Below are 20,623 nucleotides of genomic sequence, written 5' to 3' on the forward strand. Positions count from 1 at the left end.
CCTCAATCCCCAAATGTCAAATTTAGGAAAATTAAATGAGAATAATGACGTACTATCAGATGGTCTCCAGTCTTCTTTCTTTCACGTTTCTCTTGACTTTATTTTCTTGAATCTCCATCATAAATTATCAGATCAATTTCTATTGATAAGCAATATTAACGTATTTTAATTTCTAACCCATGAAAAAGGTAAATCAAGGAATAATTTATAAACTTCGGCTTAATTAAATTGACTGGAACACGATGCACCTACACCAAAATTTGAATTCCAATTTTTCGTAATTCAAATAAATTTAATGTTAAATATTACCTGTATATATTAAGTAAAAAATACAAAACTAGCTACTCAAAATTTTGTCGATTTGCAAAGGTAACTAACATGTTTGTGGCACACCCTGGCCCGGATTGTCCACTAGAACTTCAAATCGAGTTATGTTGGCCGAGACATGAAAGGTGACGAAGTCATAAAGTATAGTGATGTAGAAAATGTGAATGAATTTAAACCTAAAAGTGCCTAAATACAAGAGAGCGCTATGAGCGGGAATGAACCCATTTTACACATGACGTCAGAGAATAAATATAGTAGAGTGGATTGAGAGTCATACCATCGAAGGTAATCTCCAATACCAAGATTTGCCATGAATCCTCATCGATAAGAAATCTCAGCTATTAAAACCTAGAGGGGAGAAAAACAAGGGTAAGTAGGCTTGAAAATAAAGTTTTAATAAAAATAAAAAAACCTTTTGAAAATGTTGTAACCCCTTACTGTAAAACCTGTATAGTTTCCACAAAATCATACTACGTATAAGTATGAAATCAAATGCAAATAATTAGTAAATCTAGAAATATTCCAAATTACTACATATCAACAGCAGCATAATAAAATCAGGTGCTCATCAATCTATGCTATCACACGAGTCGGAGTTGCCTAAGGCAACCTGTACAACTCATAAATCAATTTATGATAACACACGAGTCGGAGTTGCCTACTGCAACATGTACAACAGTGTCAAAGTTGCCCATTATTGCAACCTGTATGATAGTGTCGGAGTTGCCTATTATTGCAACCTATATAACAGTGTCGGAGTTCCATAAAACATAAATATGGTTATGTCATAACTCAATCATTTCAAATAACACCATAAACTCACCTAAATTGACCTGCGCATCCCGCGTTCACCTTAGCACTTCCAAGCATTCTCAACAATTATACGCAGGTAATATGCATAAGGATATGCCCTAAAACTCAACTATATCATAGTATTTAAAAATTAAAAAAAAAAAAAAAATATATATATATATATATATATATGACATGGCATAAAATGTATAAATCAATTTAAAAGCATTTGTGGACTATCAATCATATATATACTATAAAAAGGATAAGACACATTCACTTGAAGTCTGTGCTACAATTCCTTAGCACGAATATTGACGCGTCACAAACCATCGTCGCCTAGAACAATTATCAAATAATGTCTCAGAATTCTTATCGATAGAATATGTAACTTACATAAAATACATCCCCAAGGACATTCTAGAATGATTTGAAAATCATTGACCAAAAGTCAACCATCAGTCAAAAGTCCATTATAGGGTCCATAATCCTACGTAACTCAATCTAGAAGATCCACACCTCAAATTTCTGATTCGTAACTTCCAAAACTCCACAATATGCTTTTAGAACATCATACTAAAATTTCATTACGATGCAACAGTCGGATCTCCGCCAATTGCTAGAATTAAGTGGCGGCCGATGTTTTATTTTATGAGCTTCCCAATTCACTTCAGAAAGATTCATATGTCAGATTCCCGATCCGTCAGTTCTTATTGTCCTCAAATATTATGTATTATAACATGTTAAAGTTTGGTGATGATCCAACAATTGGATCGTCAATTCATATAAGGATCAAGTAACGGTCTCTATCACAACTATGTTCAAATGATGAAATTTCATCAATCGGACTTCACATATGGAATTGGGGGTATCAAATTTAGCCTAGGAAGGTCAGGGGATACCTCGGCTCACGCACCGCCACATGTTGCGGTCGGCCACCCCGACTCATTGGAAAATCCAACTATTTCCAAAAATTACTAAAATTTACATGAATGAAGATTTGAATGAGTAGAACAAGTTTTATACTTGTGGCCAAGTCTAATTTGGTCAGGAAAAGGCTCCAATTCATTTCGAACCCTCCGAAACCCTAAGAATAGATGGCTTCGATCCGTCACTTCCGGTGCTCCGCTATCCCTATAGTTGTTTGGGCTTTGTTTCAGGCCTCAATTGAAGTCTAATGGTGGTGGAGATGCATGTAGTTAGCTTCAGATTTAGGTGATTCGAACACAAAGCCGCCACACCCCACCGTGCGAGTTCTCCTAATTTCAAAGCCAAATCCCTTGATTTCTGGGGTGTAATAGGAAGAGGGAAGATCTTGGAGGATTTTCCAAGTGATGGTTTGATTTAATTCACTAGAAAAATGGGCAGAAAGTTGTTGGAAGAGTAAGGAGCCGATTGGGTCGGGTCAAAAGGGCGCACGTCAAGAATCCCCCATGTTTCCCTTTTCTCTCCTTTCCCCTCCTTGTTCTCTCCCCCAATTGGCCATCTCCCTCCTTCCTTTCCCTCATTTCTCTCCTTACTTCCTTCATCTCCTCTGTCCATCTCACTTCCCTTTTCAATCTCAGCCACACACGTGGTTCATCCCATTACTCCAGATTTTCCGGAGCCTTCCAATTAAATGGTAAATTATCTATTTTTCCCTCCACTTCACTCATTAATAACTCATTCACTATAACTTCATTTCATAAACAGTTTGCGCCTACGCATTCGTGCTGTATAAAGGAGATTGCCATTCCGTCGTGATCGGAGTACAATGATCCCTCTTTCATGCTTCTAAACTCAAACTTTCATTCTCCTTCAGTACAATACTAAAATATACATTCCTTTATAAAAACATAAAGTAGAAAATAGATGTATAACAACGTAACGTCGAAGTACGTATATAATAAAGTGAAGTTAAAATAGTTGTATTGAAAACAACACTTAAAATAGAAAATCTTCACCTACGCAACCATAGGTGTCACGTGCCCCAAAGATGAGTGTGTGGTATCTTTGGGTTAAGCCCAAACAATAAATAAACAACTAAACATAGACTGACCTAGATGTCCACTTGCTTAATGAGTTCAATAATTAAGTTCTTAATATCACGGTTTGCAGCCCGTAATACCAATAACTCACTGTTGTCCCGATAAGTGAGCAACAAATTCCCGAGGGTGCAGTTTTACTATCATGCCCCCCATTGGGAAAATACGCATAAATCATCCAATTAACGCCTCAATCACGCTCACGTACTGCCCTCTCGGGCGACAACGCAAATAACACACAATTTGTTACACTGTAATCTCAATCATTCAACTACCTGTTCACAATACTTTTCTATCAATCATGTGCTATGGATAAAATTTTCACAATACGTCTCAACAATCCCATACTCAAAATAAAAAATTGTAACTGTAGTTACAACCAACTAAAATAAAGATAACAATGTATTACAACTATGCTAATTGTAGAATGGACAAAATGCAACATGTCCACTAAGGTTTGAGTAGCTCGTTTTAGACTAATCATTAGCTTAAGGGTGAAAATGTGATACTAAACAAAACTTAGTACTCATAACCTTCAAAAAGGCTTCCCATAACTTGGAAATAAAACGAGTGTCACAGAGAGATGCAATCGTGATATGCACACTAAGTAGTCAAACAGTGTAGTCCACGATGTCTTAGCGAGCAGCTTTATATTGAATTTCCCTCTCGAATTTAGCAAAAAACTGCATCGAGAAGGCTAAAAGAATAATCAAGAATCTGATGGTCAAAACAAGTACAACAAATCTAGAATATAAGGTAATTGGAATTAATGTATAACATCTCGCTACCTTAGTAGTTTCTGGAATATTCAATCACCAAAGATCAAGATTCGTTCAGCAGAGTATTCATTAGGTGATTGAGGAATTAATGATCACACTAAAATTTAAGCGTTGACCAGTTTTCTATACAGTCTGTCTACATCAAAAAAAAATAATACGAGATGTAATTGTGTGGACACATATCCCAGGATGATTGGAATGCCTTTCAGCACAAAAAGGTGAATATGGAATCACCATCAGTGTAGGCGCTGATCGAAGTGCTAGAAAATCCAACAAATTTAAAAATAACTAATTTTACCAAGTGGTTAGAAATGTACTCCTTCTGGACCAATGGAAAGTGGGGTAATTTGTCAAGTCAGTTAGTAATCACAGAAACATCATCATGATCTCCACATGTGCAAGATACCCCAAACCGGGAGCTTATGGTGATATTTTCCATCTCCATTCGGACACAGAAAATAATTATAACCACTCGAATGATTTCTTGATGACCTGGAAATAACGTCAAACCAATACTCGCGAATTTCAACTAAAATGGAATAAGACAAGCTGAAAATAACTCATCGGTACATAATGTCTTTTGCTATGGCAAACGGCCGCACCATCAGGATGATACACGATAATGCAAATGTAGATGTTGATTTGGTTCTTCCACTACTGTTGTCAGCCATTTAGCTTATTTCATATGAGAATATATTTGAAAAGTCTAAGATTGTTAAAGGTCCTGGACATGTTTCTCCACTGAGAAATACCATTCGGTTTTCAAATGAAAATGATAATTGTTGACCCTAGATCATATATATGATGGTTCATTTCGAACGATTCTAACCGTTGGAAAATATAAGTGATACTCCGTCACGTTGCCTCTGCACAGTTGAAATACCTAAGGAACACATCATCATTGATTTCCAAGATGATCAACGTCATTGAAAAGTGTAAAGCGATGGTGAGGTGAGAACAACAGTTCGGTTGTCAGAAACTTTATTCATAATCAACACCCCAAGCTTAACTAACTTTCCTTAGCCGATAAGTGACGAAAACCACTATAGATGAAAAATCGCTAACCAATTGTCGATAAACTCGACAAGACTAGGGATATCTCAAATTTCACAACACTTTGTGAGAATTTCAACCTTCTTCTTCTAAACTATTTTTGGAAAAAAGGAAAGAATATTGCCTGCGAAGATCACGTCCCCCGAGATAAGTACCAATCTAAGCAAAACTAACGTTTGAGAAATTGGGTATAAAACTGATTATCGACGTTTAGAGAATTTGATCTCATCACCGAGGTGGATGAGAAGTCATTGGTAAGACTACTGTGAATTCAACAAACTTTGGGAGAAAGTTTTGAGTTTCAAAAGTTTGCCACGCAGACCAACAATTTGAAGTATGGATGAACAATTTTAATCGTTACCCGATTAGTTGTTAAAATCTAGGTACTAACATAAGATTCGGCCTTTCACCTTCGCGGATAGATTTGAGATTCCCTAGATAAGGTGTTTGGTTAGATAAATTCCTAGTCGGTAAACTCTCGTAACCAAGTTCCTCAAGATCGAAGTAGTCTTTCAAATGATGCAAGAAAACTGGTGTAGTACGAGAAAGTGGATTGATGGTGGAATCTACTTTTCGCATCAGTGGTATCCCTGGCAGAATTTTGATAAGTAATGCCAAAGATATGCATCCTCAAATCAACTTCGACGCTCTAACCACTGATTGAGCTTAAATGAAAGTCAATTTTCCTCCTGAATGTTCGAAATGATCAATAGTGTTTGAAGATATTAGTTCCCTCAAGAACCAAAAGTGATTGTCCCAAAGTGTTCTCCCATCGAGTGCTACCACTTTAGCACCTGGTTGTCACTTAATGACGTTTCTGAAATCTCGACGAAGTAAACTTCGCAGGAATTCTAATAGATGATATACTAACGGATGCTACCAAGGAATCAAAACTATTCTTAGCTTTCATTCTTGAAAGGGTTGGTAGAAATGACTAAATGGTAGTGGAATTGGTAAATAATTCTCCCGTGATGTACATCTGTCGATATAGTAGCCCTGCTTTAGGGCTATCAACTTATCTCAAATCTACATATTTCCTTGGCAGGTAAATTCTTCACTTATCACTTAGAGGCATTCGCCAAAATGATCTGCTAAAATGTCGACGAGTCGACAAAACTGCCCAAAACTTAGGAAAAGCTAACACATTTTTCGTATTCAATGAGGTGGCAAGACTCGATACTTAGGTTTAAAAACTAAGAATGTTTACATCACGCGTGTGATGAATGCAATACTTTCCAACTTATGCTCTGATACCAAACTGACACATCCCGACCCAGATTGTCCACTAGAACTCCAAATCGAGTTGTGCTGGCCAACACCTGGAAGGTGACGAAACCATAAAGTGATGTGGAAAATGTGAATGAATTTAAACCTAAAAGTGCCTAAATACAAGAGTGCACTATAAGCAGGAATGAACCCATTTCACACGTGACGTCAAAGCATAAGTAGAGTACAATAGAGTGGATTGAGAATCGTACCATCGAAGGTAATCTCCAATACCAAGATTTGCCACGAATCCTCGTTGATAAGAAAGCTCAGCTATTAAAACCAAGAACCTTTTGAAAATGTTGTAACCCCTCGCTGTAAAACCTGTATAGTTTTCAGAAAATCATACTACGTATAAGTATGAAATCAAATGCGAATCAACAGTAAATCCAAAAATATTCCAAATCACTACATATTAGCAACAATATAATAAAATTAGGTGCTCATCAATCTATACTGTCACATGAGTCGGAGTTTCCTAAGGCAACCTATCCAACTCATAAATCAATCTATGATAACACACAAGTTGGAGTTGCCTAATGCAACCTGTATGACTCATAGGCAACCTGTATGACAGTATCGGAGTTGCCCATTATTGCAACCCGTACGACAGTGTCAGAGTTGCCCATTATTGCAACATGTATGACAGTGTCGAAGTTGTCTATTTCTTCAACTTGTACGAAAGTGTCGGAGTTGCATAAAACATAAATATAGTCATGCCACAACTCGATCATTTCAAATAACACCATAAACTCACCTGAACTTACCTGCGCCTCCCGCGTTCACCTTAGCACTTCCAAGCATTCACAACAATTATATGTAAGTAATATGCATATGGATATATGTCATGATGCAATCTAAAACTCAACCATATCATAGTATTTAAAAAAAAAATCTATATATATATATATATATATATATGACATGGCATAAAATGCATAAATCAATTTAAAAGCATTTGTGGAACTATCAATCATATATAAACTAAAAAAAGGATAAGACCCACTCACTTGAAGTCTGCACTACAATTCCCTAGCATGAATATCGAGGCATCATGAACCATCGTCGCCAAGAACAATTATCAAATAGCATCTCAGAATTCTTATCGATAGAACACGTAACATACATAAAATACATCCCCAAGGACGTTCTAGAATGATTTGAAACCCATTGACCAAAAATCAACCGTCGGTCAAAAGTCGACGGTAGGGTCCACAATCCTACGTAACTCAATCCAGAAGATCCGCACCTCGGATTTCTGATCCGTAACTTCCAAAGATCCACATTATTCTTCTAGAACATTATACTAAAATTTCATTACGATCCAACGGCCGGATCTCCACCAATTGCTAGAATTAAGTGGCTGCCGACGTTTTATTTAACTAGCTTACAAATTAAGTTCGGGAATATCCGTATCTTGGACTCCCGATCCGTCAGTTCCTATTGTCCTCAAATATTATGTATTATAATGTACTAAAATTTGGTGACGATCCAACGGTTGGATCATCAATTCATATAAGGATCAAGTGATGATCTCTATCATAACTATGTTCAAACGATGAAATTTCATTAATCGGACTTCACATATGGAATTGGGGGTATCAAATTTAGCCTACGAAGGTCAGGGGATACCTCGGCTGACGCGCCTCCACATGTGGCAGTCAGCCGCCTCGACTCACCGGAAAATCCAACTATTTCCAAAAATTACCAAAATTTACAGGAATTAAAATGTCAATGAGTAGAGCAAGTTTTATACCTATGGCCAAATCTAATTTGGCCGGGAAAATGCTCCAATTCATCTCGAACCCGCCAGAACCCTAAGAATGGGTGGCTTCGATCCGTCACTTCCGGTGCTCCGCTATCCCTATAGTTGTTTGGGCTTTGTTCCAGGCCTTAATGGAAGTCTGATGGTGGTGGAGATGCATGTAGTTAGATTCAGATTTAGGTGATTCGAACACAAAGCCGCCGCACCCCACCATGCGGGTTCTCCTAATTTCAAGGCCAAATCACTTTATTTTTGGGGTGTAATAGGAAGAGGGAAGATCATTGAGGGTTTTCCAAGTGATGGTTTGATGTAATTCGCCCGAAAAATGGGCGGAAAGCCGTCGGAAGAGCAAAGAGCTGATCGGGTAGGGTCAAAATGGCGCGGGTCAAGAATCCCTCATTTCCCCTTTCTCTCGTTTCCCCTCCTTGTTCTCTCCCCCAATTGGCCATCTCCCTCCCTCCTTTCCCTCCTTTATCTCCTTGCTTCCTTCATCTCCTCCGTCCATCTCACTTCCCTTCTCAATCTTAGCCACACATGTGGCTCATCCCATTACTCCAGATTTTCTGGAGCCTTCCAATTAAATGGTAAATTATCCATTTTGCCCTCCACTTCACTTATTAATAACTCATTCATTATAACTCCATTTCACAAACGGTTTGCACCTACGTTTTCGTGAGGTCGAGCTCTATCCAAATATGTCAAGAAACATGACAGAATATACGAGGATCAAATACATACTCATAAAATTATGTTTTGCCCTCTAGGGCATTTCCATCAATTCCCTCGATTAAAATAAATAAAAACATAAATTTAGGAACGGGTTGTAACACTTGTCTAGCACAAATTTCTAGTCCAATTACTTAACTAGGGCATCTTCAAGAAGACATAAAACTACATTTTTCTAATATCTATTTAGTTGGTCCATAGGTTTGGAACACTAAGTAACAATTAACGAATTGAATTTGCTTATCCTATTTTTACGATGCCATTGCCACCTGGGGTTTTCTGTACACTTCCTGCACGCAATCAAACAGAAACCTCCTTCTGAACTTCTCTTTTTCTTCACAGCATGCCCCCAAAATCTTCAAACATGTTCAAGGAAGCAACCCCATCGAGGCTGAATTATTCTGCAGCTTCTGTTGCGTGTGAAAGAGTTCCTTTTATTAAACTTGATAAAATGAAATATCCAAAGCCGTTTTATTAGGTATACTTTAACCAAAATAAGTATAAAAAACCATGATGAAGAAGCGTGTGTTCATAACTAATTACTTTTTATGGAAAAGATTGGAAACTTTCTATTGTCAAAGAGTTATGTTAGTAGGTGTCTCAATACAAAAACCAATGATCAAGGAAGTTCTTCTCTATCTAAATTAGTATATGCATGAGCTAAAAGGCATAAAAAGAGATCAACTATACTGAATTAGTGTGCGGCTCAGATACGACCACATTCAGCTTTGTATTGCTTTGATTCAGCTAAACAAAAAACTTTATTCAATGTAAAGTGAGGATATACGGCCAAAAATTGTTGAATGGTATAAGATTCCCACATTGGATAATTGATGACAAACTAGTTTATACAATTAAGGGTTCCACTCGTAATGACGCAGAGAAGTTTTAGAATAAAACCCAACTTACATGTCTTATAATGTATAAATATTGGTGTGATTAGCAGTGGATCGCTAACAAAGCCACTATTTAATTTGCTTTTTGTTGTCAATAATTACACTCTCTATAACCTAACAAAATTCTTGTTGCTGCGTACATTTTAAGCTTGCATATATCAAATTCTTATTACCTGTAAACCTACATTTCACGTTTAACAGTGCGTTTAAACAAGAGTATAGCAATGATTGTAAAGACAAAACTAAGATATTAGGCAAGTATAATTGTCAAGGCCGCGTTTAGAGGAAGCAGCTTTGGCCACACGGCAATTAAACCTCGCATTCACACTTGAAATCAAAGCTTAATTAGCAATAATAATAAGCCATTAAGTACTGATTAATCAGCTTCTGATTCTCAGGCGTGCAAAGCGGGAGAGTAGGACGAGTGGAGTGCGTCAACACGACAAGTCTGATGAGTGTTTGTTAGAGAATAACATGCATCAAGCTTAATTGCTAAACTACCAAAACAAAAAGAAAAAGTAAAAGAAAAAGGCAACATGTTACGGATATGCATGTAGCTATAAACCCTTCATCCGGACATTTATCACAAATATATTTATATGTTTAATTATCGAATTTGCTCGATTAAGTTACCAATCACGTACGTCACTAAAATTTCTTTTTAACAGAATGGCAAGTGTCTCCATATATACCTCTCTTTCTATCTTTAGGTCGGTCTTAAACAGTCGTGAACGGAGAAAAACCAATTAAATTGACCATTGTTTATCAATTTTATTAAGTGTGTTTGTAGTTTAATTAATTAAAACATAGAATTCGTAATTACTGTCACTAATAAACGATTTTTCCAAATTACAGCTAGTCTTGTACATAGTTCTGTAATTTCTCTCTGGCAATAGTCTCTACGGATCCTCTTTATAATGTTTTTTCATCGTTTTTTTTTTTGTCAAACGATAGATTTGTTAAATGGGATATGATATCCACACACCCTTTTTAATTTTCGGCCGTCGGATTGGATGAATTGAAGAAAATCAACAGATAGAAATTATCAAGGGGTGTGTGAGAAGTAAAATGAGGTGTGTGGATAGCACACCCTTTTGTTAAATTAGATGTTAAATTAGGAAAAAGATGGAGTTTGATTCGTTCAAACCCACGTCGTGGTGCAAGGACAACACCCATCTCTACCACTGTGGTAAAAGGCCACTTGCATTTTTTCATCGTTTCAAAATGGCAACAAGATAGCTAGAGGATTCCGATCATTTTCTTATAAGACAATATTATAAGTTACTCTAATTTATTATACAAGAATTCAAATTCAAATACAAAATCGAGCATACTACTTCGGTAACGTTGTCAAATAATTCTTTAAAGTTAGGAAATGTCCTACACTCTTTAGATTCAGAGAGTGTTTACCAAAAAAAAAATATATATATATTAAAACGGTTGAAGATGCTCTTAACAAAATATTAATATTGGATGTAGTCTGGAGGCAATTTATCATGATGCCCTCTCAACATGTGCATTAAAGGCATGAATCCACATGGTGTCGGCCTTTGGCTTCAATGGCTAAACACTTTGTCTGCTTCGTGCATGTTTGTTAATACATACATACTTGGCTCACCACTATCACCGCCACCACTACACCACCAGTGAGGCAGGCATGCCTGCCTGCTGTACCTCCGTTGTTCACGCTGGATTTCTAATAATACGCATGCCCCACCCCCTTAATTAAGATATTAGAGAACAATAAAAAGGAAGACCAAAGCAACTAGAACCTAATTTTGGCATATGACCTTTATCGTAGTCACGGAGTAAAATAATGTTTATGCATTTTAATGCGGATTCGATACTTACAATCTCTTCTCTCCTTAACTTTTAACAATTTAACCTATTAACATTATCGTTTGTAGATATATAAACATATAAAAAACATATAAAAAATAAAAAACTAAAACTTGATTCGACAATCGAATGAAAATATTCCAATCAAATTTACATATGCCTATAAAGATCTTGGGTGCCATCAGAATAGATAAACATGAATATTGAGTCATTGCATAAAATTGTGTTAAACATCTCATGTGGCATCAGATGTATAGACAAAAGTAACAATTTAGTTACTATATAAATTTATACACTTGATGGCAAGACAGAACGCAGCCTTACATTAAATCTCTCTCATTTCTGAAATATTTGTTGCACAAACTTGAGGTTGCTTACTCGATTATTGGTCATAAAATTTGTTTTGGGTGTTCTATATGGTTAACGCTGAACACCCGTGGTAAATACAGAGCAATAACGAAAAGAAAATAATTTATAATTAGGTAACAAAATTGAATTAATTAAAACCCAAATCGAATAGAAGATAAAATAGTAATTAAATAACCAATTGGAGACACGAGACCATTGTATACAAACAATGAACGAATTGAATTTTCTGTACACCATTCAACAACTCAAATAAAAAAGAGAAAATAAAATTAAAATTAAAAAACATGCAGCTATGAGCTAGCTAGCTATACTGGGCTTTGTAATTCACGTAAATCCAAATCAATCTCGACCCAACAACCACCGCGGCTTCTTGGCCACCATCGGGCTCTGCACCTCCTGCTCGCCAGAGAGTTGACTCTTCTTGTCAGCGCCAAACCCAGGCCAGAACTCCGGCAACGCTGGCAGGTTCAGGTCAAAGCCGCGTTGACTCTGATGACTCTGACTCTGACTGTGGCTCGAGGCCCCAGCACCGCCGCCTTCGGAAGTAGTGACAGCGATACCGCCGTCGTAGTGGCAGCGCTTGTGTCCACCCAAGGCCTGGCCGGTGGGGAAGGTCTTGTGGCAGATAGAGCACTCGTGGGTCCTAGCGCTTGTTGTTGGCCCGGCGGAAGCAGCGGCAATTGGATGATCCACCGTGGCAGCGGCGGCAGCGGAAGAGTCGGATTTCCGGTGGCTGGCCTTGTGTCCGCCAAGAGCTTGGTAAGAGGAGAACCCCTTGTTACAAACAGAGCACTTGTAAGAAAGTTCCCGAGACGGCGGCTGCGCAGGCGATTCAGAGCTGCTAGTGGTGGCGGCGGCAGTGGTGCCGCGGGCGAGCATGATGAGGCAGAGAGCGAGGTACTCCTCTTCGGTTGGTGGGTCTTCGCTGCGAGGCCGCTTAGAGCGCTTCCTCTTTGCCCATGGCTCTTTGGAGTGGATTTGGTGATTGGCTTGACGACGATCCTCCGCCTCTTCAAACGATGAGAAGGGTGGAGAAGTATTAGTGGTGGTACTCGCGGATTTCAAAGCCTCTAAGGCCATTTTTTTCCCAATTTTCACGTGCGCCAAAACGCGAAAAATATGTGATCGATATGGTTGTCGAGATACAAAGACGGAGACTGGTTTCACTGCCCTTGGAGATTATGGTGCGAGGAGGATTGAGTTTATTGCTTTTGGTGGGATTTGGGTTGTGGTTGTGGTTGTGGTGGACAGAGTGAGGAGGAAAGATGGTGTATTTATATGTGGGATTTGGGTAAGGGTTGGTGAAAGGAGTGAAGTCGGTCAACCAAGGACAAGGGTAGAAAGAGGGGGTGGAGTGGGAGGGAAGGGAGGCGGTGGGCTGAGCTTTTTGTTGGGACTTCTTCCGGGTCAAAACATTTGTCCGCCTTCTTACTTTAACTTGCTTTGCTTTCTCTTTGCGTCCACTAAACCAAAACAAATCTCACTACTTGGGTCCTAGTGCGTGCACATCACGCCGCCGACTTCAAATTCTTCACTCTGTATGTATCGTTTGAATTTTATCGGATTTCTTCGAGCGGATTGCAACTATTTTTGTCTAATTACTTGTTATACTTGTTGATTATTACTAAATATTTACTAATTACTAATGGAAAGGAGAAATCACAAGGCTCACAACTTTGTCATTTTTGAAAAGATGGATAGGAATAGTGGGAGAGGAATCCTCAATGTTGTCTTGGTGATCCTTGTCATTGCGTTTAACGGGAAAGGAACTAATTACTACTTTTTGATCAGTACTTTTAGCACACTTTAAACAATTTTTATCATATTCTACATCATGGGCACTTATCATATAAGAAAAAGGTTGCACTTTTAGTGAGGTTAGTGACATAGATATTATGGCATCATTGTTGCTATCTATAGACAACAAATCAAGTTCCAAAATATTGAGATTGCAGGGAGATCAAATTTTGTAAATCAAATGATGTGGATGTCGCCTATTGAATTATTACTTAAGTGTCGATTAACATGTTTATTTCTTATTAGTGACACATCATTTGGTTTAAAATTTTAATTTCCCTAACATTATTCTAATAAAATATAGAAGATGATAAACTTTGTTTTTTAGATTAGTAGATAGTAGATACAAAGAAAAAAAGAAAAATATCGCAATAAATGCAACCTTGTAATTATTAGAAGGTTGTGTTCAGGCGCCCAAGAGTGCGTGAGCACCCTTCAAACATAGGGGTAAGTGAGCCAGATACGTATAAATGAAAGTCCCTTGTATTTGGTATTAATAAATTTGAAAGATCTTCCTTGATCCGATCAGTTAGATACGAATTAAATGATTTTTCATTCTCGCCATATCTTCTTTGTTTTAATGATTATAGAAGGTTTTTATTGCGTCATTTATTTTATAATTCATTAAAACTATTGCTTCAATATGGACCTTTTCGGGTTACCAAGCCCACAAATTGCATCTGAGCTAACAAACAAGCATACTAATTTAATTGACAAATTAAATTGAATTAAATTAATGAGTTCTCGATTTACCGATATTTTTCTTTTTAGTATTTGAATAAGGCTTTACTTATTGTGCGTTTACTGTTAATTGTCCTTCGTGTGACAAGGGGAAAACCCCCAACCTTGTACAGTTGAAATCCACCCGAGTCTTTACGTCTTAGCTTACGTGACGGTGAGGTGAGAAAGGATGAATGCTTATTTCTCCAAATTTCTAATTCAACGTTTGCTGACAGGTTGATTGGTAATGCTCTTCCCACGTATAATATATACTACACATAAAATATGTGAGAAAATTTATTTATGAGTAAATTACATTTTCATACCTCATGTTTGTGGTTTATTTCAATTTCTTACGACATTTTCAAAACATTTCACTTTCATACATTAAATACTATTTTATTTAAAAATAATACCTCCATTACATTTTCCATCCATTGATCCGTTAAGCGCTGACGTCACTGTCACATTTGTGCCACGTGACTGCCAAATGTGTGCCATGTGGCAAAAAAAAATTAATTTTTTTTTTAAAAACCTGAATCTTCAACACAAAAAAAAAATAAAAAACAAAAAACATAGGAAACCTAGATCCCATCACCCCTCGGCCGAAACCCCATTTGAATCTTTAACGGAAAAAAAAACTTACAGATCCCACCACCACCAATCACCCCCCCCCCATCCCAAAAATTCATCTTCCCATCTGCAATCCAGAAAAGAAGGGGAACCAAAAAAAAAAAAACCCATCCCAAAAATTCATCTTCCCATCTTCAATCTAGAAAAGAAGGGGAACACAAAAAAAAAAAAAAAAAAAAAAACACCATCTCCCTTTCCCTGCAACCTAGATCCCGTCTTCCCCAATGGGTGTGAATTTAAGGAGTGGAGTGTGTAGAGGAGGGAAGAGGGTGAGGTGCGAGGGTGGGTGCGGAGGAGGACGTGGAGGATGGGTGCAGTGGGTTTTGGGAAGATGGGAGGGGGAAAAAAGGGGTTGGTTGCAAGGAAGGGGAGTCGGGGAAGATGAAGATGGGTTTTTTTTTTTTTTTTTTTTTTTTTTATATTTCTCCTACTTTTTCTTCTTCTTCTTCTGGGTTGGAGGTTGGGTGAGGGATAGGGAGGGGGATAGGGAGGGAAGACGAAGTGGGGGTTGCGTTTGTTTTGGGCTTTTTTTTTTCTTTCTTTCTTTTCTTCTTCTTCTTTTCTTTTAGAAGATTCAGGTTTTTTTTAAAAAAAATTAAAAAAAAAATTTTTTGCCACGTGGCACAAATGTGGCAGCCACATCATCACTTAACGGATCAATGGATGGAAAATGTAACAGAGGTATTATTTTGAAATAAAATGGTACTTAAGGTATGAAAGTGAAATGTTTTGAAGATGTTGTAAGGAATTGAAATAGATCTCAAACTCGAGGTATGAAAGTGTAATTTATCCTTTATTTATTTATCTTTATTTTTTGAAATAGAAGGAGAGATGAAGAGAGTAATAGAGAATGTGGGAGTATGAAGTTTTTTTTAATTTTTTTTTTTAATTAGAGATATGCTAGGATTACATGTATATAAGGTTTTGAAAATAAAAACAAAAATTTGGTTGTATGAAATTGCATTTCTACCCCATATTTTTTTTATTCATGATTTGTTTTAATTAGAATATTAATTGATAATTTCATATGATTTTGATTGACAATGAGTGCTTTATTAACTAATATATATACACACACATGTATATGTGAATGCGGGTCCCACCCGGCCACCTTTTAACTCTCCATATCTGAGGATCCGATTTCTCATCACTCATCAGTGCTTGCAATTTTCCGTAGTTTATTGTTGGGTTTGGGGCTTCCGGAAAGACTGCTAAATTTGGCGAGGAACATGCATTGTTAGCCACGTGTGCTTAATTGTCATTCCCATGATTATTCTCGTTGTTTTCTAGAAAAAACCACGGCTTCTTTTGCCCTACAATGCTTGCTTTTACCAAACTGCCCTTCCAAAATATTTAACTTTCAAGACCAGCTAGAGACGCATCGATTTTATAACAACGACTTAAGACATTGAGTATGAACTTTGAATTCAATGTTTAGCAAGTAAACGCCTTCACTATTTGATCATCGCCTGATGCTTCAAGCCACTTTCCTCTCTCATTGGCCTTTGTTGATTTTCTATCTATTTATTCTGATGAGTAGATTTGATCTGGTTATTAGGAGTTGATGAGGGATGGGTCTCGAGCACTTCCTTGGTTGACCAATGCTATGAATGTGTTCATTGATAGACATTTTTATAAAATGGATTCACTGATACCATGATGTTTCGGACCAGTAATGCAAAGTCATGTGTAAGAAGTGATGGTTCACCTGTTATGCCCAAGTCCTTGTTGTTTTTATCGATTTTTCTACTAGAGAAAGTTGGATGTAAAAAAAAAAAAAAAAAAAAAAAAAAATTGTAGTCTTCATTACTCACTATGAAAAAGTATAAGCTACCAATACTTGAATCTGAAATGAAGATAAGATATTTTTGTATGCATGTGATATTTTGCACTAAATTCATTTAAACTATGAAAAATAAAATTCAAACATGAGTGCAGAGAAAAGAGCATATTACTCTTCCTAATTTGACTAAAAACTTTAAGCATTGAAAATAAGACATATTTAACAAATCACACATGACTTGTTTATGTGATAAATTTTTTTGGAGAATGCAATTCTCACACTCAACAAGTTTGCAAACAAAATTTGCAAATTAAATGATGTGTCACCAATAGAGATGAACACGTTCATCAACGTTTAAGTAATAAACAAATCATCAACTTACATGTTCTTTAATTTTTAAAATTTAAATTACAATTTTAGTCTCCTAGGATTATAACGCAAATATAAATATTTTATCATTTTTTGGTTAATAATCTTCTCATTCGGATGTAGTTTTATCTAGGGAAGCTTAGATTTTAGATGTTTTATCTAGCAAAGCTAATGGTGTCAGGGGTATTTGTGTAAAAACATTATCCAGTGAGCTAAGCATAGTGAGGACTGAGGAGGCAAAGTGGACTAAAGAGTGGCTTCAACGACGCGCAACCAACCGTCGAGCGTACGACACGCTACGTACGCGCTCCTCTATTCACGAATTGACCACGTGGCAGCTCGCGAAGTCTTGAGTTCACATATTTAGAAAACCGACAAGTTATCAGTTAGCAATTGCATGGGGGACCATATCAAGGAAAAATTTTTAATTGCAACGAGAACATAAGTGGTACATCACGTGTTTTAATGGAAGTGATGAAAAATTTTATTTATTAAGTTATTAACTTTTTAGTACACATATCCTATAATTTGTATAATAACACATGATGTACAATCTCATGTACCGATAACACTGAAAAATCTTTCCATATCAAGCCGTCCATCGATTTGGAGCAGCCATAAAGCGCAGGTGGAAGTCGCTGATGCATCCCCCTGCCACGTGTAGTTTAATGCCCTTCCACACTTTTGGAATTGTAACTCTAAACTCGTATGTATTTTGTTTGGTGTACGACAGGAGTAGAGTCCTCGTTGTCGCTCTTCTCATTGTTTATAATTGTTTCGATGAATTTAATTCATTCAAATAACACGTATGGTTGAAATTCAAAGCTTGTTAGGGCTTTTTTCCAGTTAATTTTAAGTGTATCTAATTTGATGCATTATATTTCAACGGGGTTGAATTCTTCAGCACATTTCAAAGCTTGTTAGGGCTTTCTTTCGGTAATTTTTAGATGTATCTAAGTTGATGCATTATATTTTCTCAATTTAACGAGGTTGAATTCTTCAACACATTTTAACGATCGAAACTACTTTATACGTGACTATATTTGCTTTCTTGTAGTTTAAATCTTGTTGACGTGGGGAGGTACGTAAGCTTGTTGTCCAAGTCAAGGCGAGTGTGGTGGCGTCAAACTTTGGTACACTTCGTAAATGCTACCCTGCAAAGTCTGGAGAAGTGTATATGATTGTATTATTTTTTAGTTATTTTTCTCTTTGAAACTTTCACTATATTAAAAATGTCCCTCTCTAATTGAAATGTTAAAATGATAATATTTGAATTATTAAAAGAAATTAATTAAAAATTCTGAAAAATAAAAGAATCCCCCACATAGTGGGCAGTTTTTGTTGTTTATTTCTTTGAATTTTTAAAGTAACTGTAAAGTTAGTTAGTATTTTAAATAAATTATAAAGTATATTTAAAAAAAATTGAAAAAGAAATTGCCACACGCATTACATGATTAGCATATATGTAATGAGTGAAAGAAGGTACAAGTAAAGCAGCTGAAGTCATGCCTCACATAATCACCTCCATCCTAGGGTTTTGGCTGCCTAATTAAGTTTTATTTTAATTACTTGTATTAATCTGCATAATCATTATTATATTTTTGCCCTTTTCTTTTCTGTGGTGTACAGATGAATTAGAAACTTCAAGAAACCGTGGAGGAAAGTAGACCATATTTGACTCTCTTATCTTTGTAATTTTGTCTTTTTTTTTTATTTTATTTTTTGTTAGAAGGAAATAAAAACACAAAAGTTCGAAACCATTAGTCAAACTTAGGCATCTTTCCAACTTATGAATGCTTAATTGAGAGTTTTAACTTGGAAAAATTGATTTGGCTTTAATTGGATCTAGCTTGATTTTATTTCTCACACAAGAATTTAACATTAAAGATGAATTGGACAAACTTTTAATGTCCATGCTTAACATAGTTGTGAAATCCTGTCCCCAGATTTCACTGTTTAAAATTACGTATTTCGTATTTCGTATTCTTATTCGTAGTTCGATGCGTTTATATTTACGGCGTATAAATTTTTCGATAAGTGAAATGACGAAAACACCCTTAATGAACTAAATGGAATTTTCGAGGACGTATTTGATCCTTTCATAATTTTCCAGATATCTTTATATATTTGGATAGTATGTGTCGATACAAACACGTGAGTGCAAATAGATTGTAATTTGGAGTTATAATGAAGGAGTTATTACCAAACGAAGTTAGGAGCAAAATGGTATTTTGGTTATTAATCTGGAAGGCTCTAGATTTGTTGGAGCAGCAATGGCTAGGAAGAAGCCACGTATGTGGTTGGGATGGAAAGGAGAGAAAAGAAATGAGAGAATGGGATGGGGAATTGGCCAATCAGAAAGAACATAAGGGAGACAAAGGAGAGAGGTGAGAAGCACCAGATCCCTTTGGCCCATTTTCAAACCCGACAACTCGGACCTTGACCCGACTCCCGGCAACTGTTCTGACGGGTTTTCCGTCGATTTTTCTGGCTTCTTCAACCTCCCATCACCACTAAACCTCACCACAACATCCTAGCATCCAATTAGAGCCAAAATCGACGAGTTTTTGTATTGATTTCACGAATGACACCCGCACGAGTGCCGTGAAACCCTAGCCATCAATCCACCATTGTCTGAAACAACTACCTCCGATTACCACCACTAATTGAAACCTCTGGAGGCCAGGAACAAACACCAAACAAGTTTGGGGGCAGTGGATCACCGAAGTGGATGGATCGAGGTTCACTTTTTTCGAGGTTTCCGACGGTTCGAGGGCTTTCGGCCACTTCCTGGCCGAATTGGACTTCGGGCCATGTATGAAAAATGTTTGCCTCATTGAGTTGTACATTTATGCATAATTTGGTGAATTTTAGAGTTGTCGAAATTTGAGATTTTTGTTCACCAAAAACCGCCACCCGCGGCGGTGCGTAGCCAGTGGCCCGACATTGCCTTTTTAAGTTAAATTCGATGTCCTAATTTCATATTTGATATTCGTTTGATGTGTTTCGAGAGTTTGAACCTAGTATTAATATTACGCCACTTGATCAATTTATGATTTGACGATCCGACCATTGGATCGTCACCCAATTTTAATACGCTATAGTACGTAATATTTGAAGACCATAAAAACTTATGGATCGGGAATCCAATGAATGGATCTTTCCGAATTGAATTTCTAAGTTTGTAAAATCAAACGTTGACCGCCATTTGAATTTGCGATTGGCGAAGATCCAACCATTGGATTGTAATGCAGTTTTAGTATGTTGTTCTAGAAGCCTGATGTGGACTTTGGGAAGTTACGAATCTGAAATCCGATAGGTGGATCTTCCGGATTAGATTACTAGGGTTGTGAACCCTACCTTTCATCTTGATTGACGGTTGACTTTTTAGTCAACTAGCCCGAGTTCTTCTAGCATGTCGCTGAGCTTAGAGTGTTGTTGAGATTTCATAGAGCTTATTAGGCTCAGCATGATGACGTGTCTTC

At 36.9% G+C, this 20,623-nt stretch overlaps 1 protein-coding gene across 1 annotated transcript; it reads right to left on the bottom strand.

Moving 5' to 3' along the window:
• Positions 1–11,984: 11,984 nt before the first annotated feature.
• On the bottom strand, positions 11,985–12,931 carry LOC103928095 (zinc finger protein ZAT10). Its single transcript, XM_009337109.3, has one exon. The coding sequence runs from the start codon at positions 12,914–12,916 to the stop codon at positions 12,176–12,178; it is 741 nt and encodes a 246-aa protein (XP_009335384.1). The 5' UTR covers positions 12,917–12,931; the 3' UTR covers positions 11,985–12,175.
• Positions 12,932–20,623: the final 7,692 nt, after the last annotated feature.

The sequence above is a fragment of a genome, unplaced genomic scaffold, assembly GCF_019419815.1.
Source record: "Pyrus x bretschneideri cultivar Hongxiangsu unplaced genomic scaffold, Pyrus_bretschneideri_v1 Contig55, whole genome shotgun sequence".
Lineage (NCBI taxonomy): Eukaryota > Viridiplantae > Streptophyta > Magnoliopsida > Rosales > Rosaceae > Pyrus > Pyrus x bretschneideri.